Source organism: Gymnoscopelus microlampas, assembly GCF_963454915.1.
Source record: "Gymnoscopelus microlampas genome assembly, chromosome: 2".
Classification (NCBI taxonomy): domain Eukaryota; kingdom Metazoa; phylum Chordata; class Actinopteri; order Myctophiformes; family Myctophidae; genus Gymnoscopelus; species Gymnoscopelus microlampas.
The window spans coordinates 59174820-59182125 of NC_139939.1; the positions used below are offsets into that span (position 1 = coordinate 59174820).

Below are 7306 nucleotides of genomic sequence, written 5' to 3' on the forward strand. Positions count from 1 at the left end.
AACCTCAGTAAACTATGCCAAAACCTAACCTTAATCCTTAGCATAACCTCAGTAAAACTATGACTATAACCCTAACCTTATGCTCAGTAAAACGAATACAAGAACTGCTGGGGGCGAGCAGTCCGCAAAACAAATGGGTGTCAGTGTGTTTTGGAGTGAGCGTTCCGGTTACCGACTAGACTAGAGTATATAAATCTGATTCCTTGTGCTGGACTAACTGCCTTACGACAGGCTTGTGTTCAACATACTTCTCCCTCCTTGTCACCATGTATTAAAAGCACCACACCACCACTTTTGAATACGTTCCTCTAAGTCCATTTGTTTGATCAATTTACTGATTGATCCTGAACAGTGTAAGTGTGTCTTACAGGCTTGCGGTCAGGGAGCCAGTCAGTGGTCGGCATGGTGCTGATCTCTGCCATCAGCTTCTTTCTGTGTCCAGGTTTCATCACCCCGATGGCCGTCAGGTCCTTCAGCACAAAACAACAACCACATCACGACACTGTCTCACTGTAAAACCTCCAGACTCCACCTCACCCCCTAGCACTTGTACGGTGAAACAGCTCTCAAAGTCACTCTTTTAGCACGTAACCAAACACAAAAAAAGTTGATTCTGACAATATAAAAAAAAGTCAACTTCCTGTTGATTTCACTATTTGAAGATCCGGATCCGTGGATCCAGTCCGAGTTGTCTTCCTAATAAAAATAGTAAAATCAACAGGAAGTTAACATTTTTATTAAAAGAAACAAACAGTGGGTTTGGTGATGTTCTATATTGTCTGAATCAGCTTTGTTTGTGTTCGTTTACGTGCTAAAATAGTGACTTTGAGAGCTGTTTCACCGTACAATGTAAGTCAATGAGGAGCATATTTGGAATGATCAATTTTTAATCAATGGAGCAATTTTTTTTAAATTTCTTGTCCACCTTTGAAGTTCCATCATGGCAATGTAACTACACTACCCAAACCTCTATACCAAAGTGGTCTTGCCCTTTAAGAATGTAATTTAGATACAGATGCTAGGTAGATGCTGGTATCCTATAGTTTCAATGTTCAGATTATTATTTTGATAGTATATTATTCCGACTGATGCTAGGTTCTTGGTTTACCTGTGATCCTAGTTTACTGAGACACTACACTATCTCTCTGCATTCTATGTATTGTGATTGATTACCTTGCTCATTGTCTAAACTGTATCCAGTTTGATATGGGACACAGGCTAACTATTATCCCTGTCAGTGACCTCCCCCTGCATTGTAGCTCCTCCCCCTGCGTTGTAGCTCCTCCCCCTGCATTGTAGCTCCTCCCCCTGCGCTGTAGCTCCTCCCCCTGTCCTGTAGCTCCTCCCCCTGCCCTGTAGCTCCTGCCCCTGTATTGTAGCTCTGGGATGAAGGCCCGTTGCGTTCAGATCCAGCTGAGGACGCCACCGGCAAAAGTGTCCCAATTGTTCAGCCTTTTCTGAACATTGTATCAAAAATGTAAAGGTGTTCACCGCCGGTATCTTACAGGTAGATGTCTGTAGTTTCTAACGGTCTGATTAAATCCATCGATGGCTTGAAACAACTGTTTAAATCAGGGTTGTTTTTTGTTTTTTTTGCCTGTGCTGAAACATTTAACATGGAGGCACATTCCTGATCAGGTACACGCCTCCATGTTAAGCATGCTTCCACTGCACGCACACACACACACACACACACACACACACACACACACACACACACACACACACACACACACACACACACACACACACACACACAGTGAGATGAGACCAAACCCACAGAAAGCGCAGACAGGGACAAACACAGTAAACTTCACAAGAGGTTGGTACAGTCATGTGACCAAAAACAGAGGCAGACGATTGAACGAGGACGGATGGACGGATGGACGGATGGACGGACGGGCAGTGACAGACCAATGCTCAGTGGGGTCACACCGGGGGGTCAAAGGTGACAGACAGGAGGAGGGTACTGATGACATCATCCAGAGCCTTGACAGACAGGACAGGACAGGACGGGGGGAGGGGGGGGCTTGGGGGCGGGGTCAGGGGTGCGTGGGTGGGGTCGCATCCCAGCCTTACCTCGGGGGTCATGCGGCTAACGGTGTCTAGATCGTATCCCGCCGTGACGAAGTGGGTGGTGTAGAACTGGAGCTGAAAGCCACCCAGCCACGACACTACGGCCTGCTTCTACAACACACAACCAACACACTATGTGAATACTATATGATACTGTATACTGATGATACTATATACTATATATATATACTAATATACACTACGGCCTGCTTCTACGACACACAACCAACACACTATGTGAATACTATATGATACTATATACTAGGCCTGACCTCTAGTAGTCGAATAGTCGACTAATTAGTCGGGGGGTGTCTGAGTCCACTGCCAATCTCTTAGTCGAATTATAAAAAAAATATTTACATTTTTTTATTATTCGACTGAGATTGGCCTAGTTTGTTAAATTAATTAACTAATAGTTTGCCAAAAATAGGATATACATCATGATTTATTGGGAGAAACCAATGTTAAATCAGACACTAAGCACCCTAACAGCCCAAATGGAATGTTCCTCTATTGCATAACATTATTTTTTTCATGATTGGACTGAGAGATTGTCAGTGGAATCAGAATGATTCCTCTGACAATCTCTCAGTCCAATCATGAAAAAAAAAATGCATTAGTCGACTGCCAGTCGACTAATGGCAATTAGTCGCCAATCAGATTCGACTATACAAATCCTTAGTCGGGGACAGGCCTACTATATACTACAACCAACACACTATATGAACACTATATGATGCTATTATACTACAACCAACACACTATATGAATGTAAATCCATCCTGGCCACCGTATTTTGTGGGGAAAGCCGTGCCTCCTAATAATGCATGTATATCTGTTAAAGGGATAGTTCGTCCCCAAAATTACTTTTTTTCTATTAATTATTCACCCCATGGAGACTTGAATTCATGGATATTTCTTTTTGTTTTTTGTTACATTCCTAAGACAATAATTCGATGACCAGCGGACCGGTAGGTGACACAAAGGAGACTCTTTGATGACTGGTCATCACATCTTTGGCTTAGGAATGCGACAAAAACTGAAAAATATCCATGAATTCAATGGGGTGAGTAATCGATAAAAAATACGATTTTTTTTGGGGTGAACTACTCCTTTTAAAACAGGAGATCTCTCCACCACCATAACTCATAATGCACGTACAGTATGCCTATTGAAGCAGGACGTCTCTCTCCACTATTAATATAATCATAAAAAGCTGAATTCTCAACCATTTTCCCAACATACTCTCACTCCCAAAATCTATTACAGTGACTTCATGGGACCAGGTGTGATTTGATGGGACCGGGTGTGCCGAAATGGCAAAAAAATGTTAGACGCGGTCCCGATAACTTCCGGAAGTGCCGTGCCTCAAACCCATGACGTAAAAAGGGTGACGGCTCCACTAAAACACAGTTAAAAGGACGGAGGCTAATTGGCCGTCTGAAGCGGAACTTGAGCAACGAGAGGCGCCACCTTGACGGCGAGCGAGTCACAGTTCCAAACGTAGTGAGGTATTCGCTTCATGGGGGCGGCCATAGCTGAGTGGTTAGTGAGCCCGCCTAGGGAGCCAGAGGCCCTGGTTGCCCCAGGTTCGATTCCAGGCCAGGCCGGCATACGTGTCGATGAAATTAAATTTGTCCCTGAGCAAGACTCTTAACCCCTAATTGCTCACAGGTTCTCATTGGAAACAAGACCGCAAGGACTTTCATGAACGACCTGTTAAAAGGAATTATCCTTATCCGACTCGGCCGTCATCCGAGTTTACGTCCAGATAGGCACAGAATGGTAAATCATCACTTCCCACGTCAGCATGTGCCGCCCAGCGGGTGCCCTCAAAATGACAAATGGGCACATCCGTCCCAGAGCTGCCACCCGTTTGAGAGTGAGAATGTGCTGAGAACTACACTAAACTACTTACAGTATCTGCTTCTAGAACACAGGACATAGTGCTGTCTGAACAGAACGAACATGACGCTGCCGCCTTAGAAAGTCTAGTTGAAGAGCATATATACAACACTACTACCTGCTTCTAGAATACACAACCATATATCCTTAGAACAGAGAATACAACACACTCTGCTACAGTAGCTTCATGTAGAGGCACATTAAGGCTGTTTCTAGGACACAGAAAACATGGTTCTACAACATGGAACAGTGAACCAATTCAGAATGCAATTTAGAAAATTGTCCCAGTGAGCCATATAGTCGGCTATTAGACGTCCGTCTAAAACCGGGTTATGACTGGTCTAAAAGTGAACGTTTTTTGATTAGCTGTTTTTTAAGCATCTATATATAGACCGTCTATATATAGCCGTTGAAATGACATTGTTTCAACATCTAGGCTAAAAAACTTTCACTGTTAGACCAGTTACTGTATAACCCGGTTTTAGCCTAGCCGTTTAGACGTATTTTAGACGTCTAATAGCCTGAAAAATGCTCAGTGGGGCGCTACACACCATGGCACAAAAGTCTGCCTCTAAAACATTAGCTTAGGAACTTAACTATAGAACAGAAACTTCCTCTAGCACAAAAAGCAGTATACTGATCACGTCTCCAACTACTAGTTCAATGGTCGTTTCTATAGAGCCACAGCTAAAGGGTACAGGCTACCTTAATAGGAATGTCCCAGGCTGTTCATTAAGGCAGTGGTTTTCAACATTTTTCGCATCAAGGACCCCCAAATTGACACACATAAGCCCACAGACCCCATTTTGAAAAGATATGCCAGGCACTCAACCATTTTGATTTCTCTGGGTTCCCAATCTACACTGTATCATCATCATTAGTGTTCATCTAACTCTGAGAGTGTACAAATGGAACCAAATGGACCCTAACGGGTCCATTTGGTTCCATTTGTACACTCTCAGAGTTACAGACACATAAGGGTCAATTTGGTTCCTAACTATTAATTTGGCTGGGGACTCCCTGGAACCCCCTCAAGGACCACTGGTGGTCCCCGGACCACTGGTTGAGAACCACTGCTTTAAGGCACACGACGCTAGTGTTAGTGACAAGCTGTCACTAAGAGCAAAGCAGCAGCATGCATGTGGTACGTCTTGAATTTTGAGTGTCTTGTCATGTTTGAAATGTACATCAATGTCAATTAATAATAAGCTCTGCCATTATGATGGAGTACGGTGCATAACGTACATCGTTTTTTTCCCCGTGCTTTTACCCAAAGTGCCTCAGCAGTGCCGCAGGCTCCTACATATTTAGCACGGGCTGTTGGCGGGGGGGGCGGGGGGGTAGTACTTTTATAGAACAGTGCTGTGTGCTGTCCTGTAGCTTCTATCACACAGCTCACAGTGAAGAACACTGATTCTAGAACACACACCTGCTAGTGTACATATCTATCTACTACACGTCAGTCTATAATACACAGTTACACCCGATGTTGAGAACCATTGTTGTTGTAGACAGACAGTAGAGTGGCAGGGTCTGGGTGCCTGGTGTCTCAGTGTGGTCGGGGTGGGGTGGGGTGTGGTGTGGTTGGGGAGGGGGGGGGGGGGGGCGCATCTTTGTTGCTATGAAGGTCTTCATGGCAACACAATGTTCAAGAGACACTGATGTGACGTTGTTTGTCCTCTAGGGGGCAGCAGTGGTCAGCAGCAACACTCATTCATTTGTATTATGTACTTGTTTCATATTTATATGTATTATAAATATGTAGTACATAATACAATTGAAAATAAAAAGAATATATAAATAAATAAAAATATTTATTTATTTATATATATATATATATATATATATATATATATATATATATATATATATATATAATGTATGCTATAAGTGATATGAATTATGGTCGTAATAATACAATTAGTAAATGGTATTTACTAATTGTTAGAAAAAAAAAATCTGTCTAATTGATGCAAAGCCAAATATATTTATTTTCGTTCTGTTTCATTTGTTCTGATGTTTAAGACTTGGTTTTCTTTATTTTGCTCTTTAGTTTCCCGTTTTCTATCGTGACAGTTAATTTCAATAGTAACAAGGTGGGCATAATGAGCTTCGGTTCAGCCCACACCTTTTCGGCCAACTGTTTTGTTAAATCATGACCGAAAATAATATAAACTAACTAACTAAAAGCGTCATTGCGGCCACCATATTATGAAGGGCAAGCTGTGCCTCCTAATGTTGAAGCATACACGCTGAAGCAGCCTGTCTCTCTCACTGAATTCTAAACCAATTTGCATGTTTTGACGTTTATGATTCTGGATGCTTGGTTAAATAAATAAAAAAGTGTGTTTTCAAACCAAAACACCTGATCTTACATAGATGGTAACAGCAATGGTTTTAGTCTCAGGTACTTCTATACAACTCTATATTTCAACACCATATTTCTTTTGCAGTGGAGTTATGGAGAGCTAGCCTGCATAATATGGTGGTAGGGTTCGTTACGGTGGAGTTATGGCGAGCTAGCCTGCATAATATGGTGGGAGGGTTCGTTACAGTGGAGTTATGGCGAGCTAGCCTGCATAATATGGTGGCGGCATTGACGTGTGGCCATAGTTTGTGTCTGTGGGTGGCCCAGAGCATGTGAGCGGAGCGCGAGCGGAGCGCGAGCGGAGCGCGAGCGGAGCGACGCGATTTTGACGTGAGCGCGGAGCTGGTTATAAAAAGGTTGGAGCGCTACTCAGAGCGAGGACCGCCTCCCGCTCCAGGCCGCCCTCGCGGGGGCCGCGCACCGAATGTTTGAGCATGCCCGGTCGCACGGACTCAGAGACACACAGACATCCGCAGTGCACAGCGCACCGAGATGTCATTAGAATTTCTACTTTCTTTTTATTTTCTTTTTTTTACTGTTGAGCGACCCGGTTTGAGCGGAGCGTGGAGCGAGATTTGCGCAAATCAACGTGAGCGAGGAGCGACGGGGAGCGGAGCGACGGGGAGCGGAGCGCGGGGGGGTTTAACATGAGCGAATAGCGAGCGGCATTTCAGCCCCCTGGAGCGCGGAGCGGCATTTTCACCCGCTCCGCTCCGCTCACATGCTCTGGGGTGGCCACACCCCTTCAAACAAACACACTAATAAGCTCCGCCCTCCGTGGACAGAGTAGCATAGAGTAGACGGAGGTCAAAGGTCAAACTGGAACTCACTTTCCCATCATCCTCCTCGGCCTTCCGCTCAAACGAACGCTGCTCATGAACTACAGCTGGAACGCCCGCAGAGCCTGAGAGAGAGAGAGAGAGAGAGAGGGGGGGTGGGGGGTGGACAGAGAGGGGG

At 44.4% G+C, this 7306-nt stretch overlaps 1 protein-coding gene across 1 annotated transcript in view; it reads right to left on the reverse strand.

The window, feature by feature from the left end:
* The window catches only part of LOC311056058 (uncharacterized protein), a gene marked incomplete at its 3' end in the record, with an annotated part of 75431 nt that overhangs the window by 13317 nt on the left and 54808 nt on the right, over positions 1 to 7306 (reverse strand). Inside the window, exons 15-17 of the mRNA XM_084072411.1 lie at positions 7180 to 7253; positions 2080 to 2187; positions 369 to 470 (exon numbers count right to left, since the gene is read on the reverse strand). Of these exons, the coding sequence (XP_083928537.1) occupies positions 369 to 470; positions 2080 to 2187; positions 7180 to 7253 (284 nt within the window). The remainder of the gene's footprint in view (positions 1 to 368; positions 471 to 2079; positions 2188 to 7179; positions 7254 to 7306) is intronic.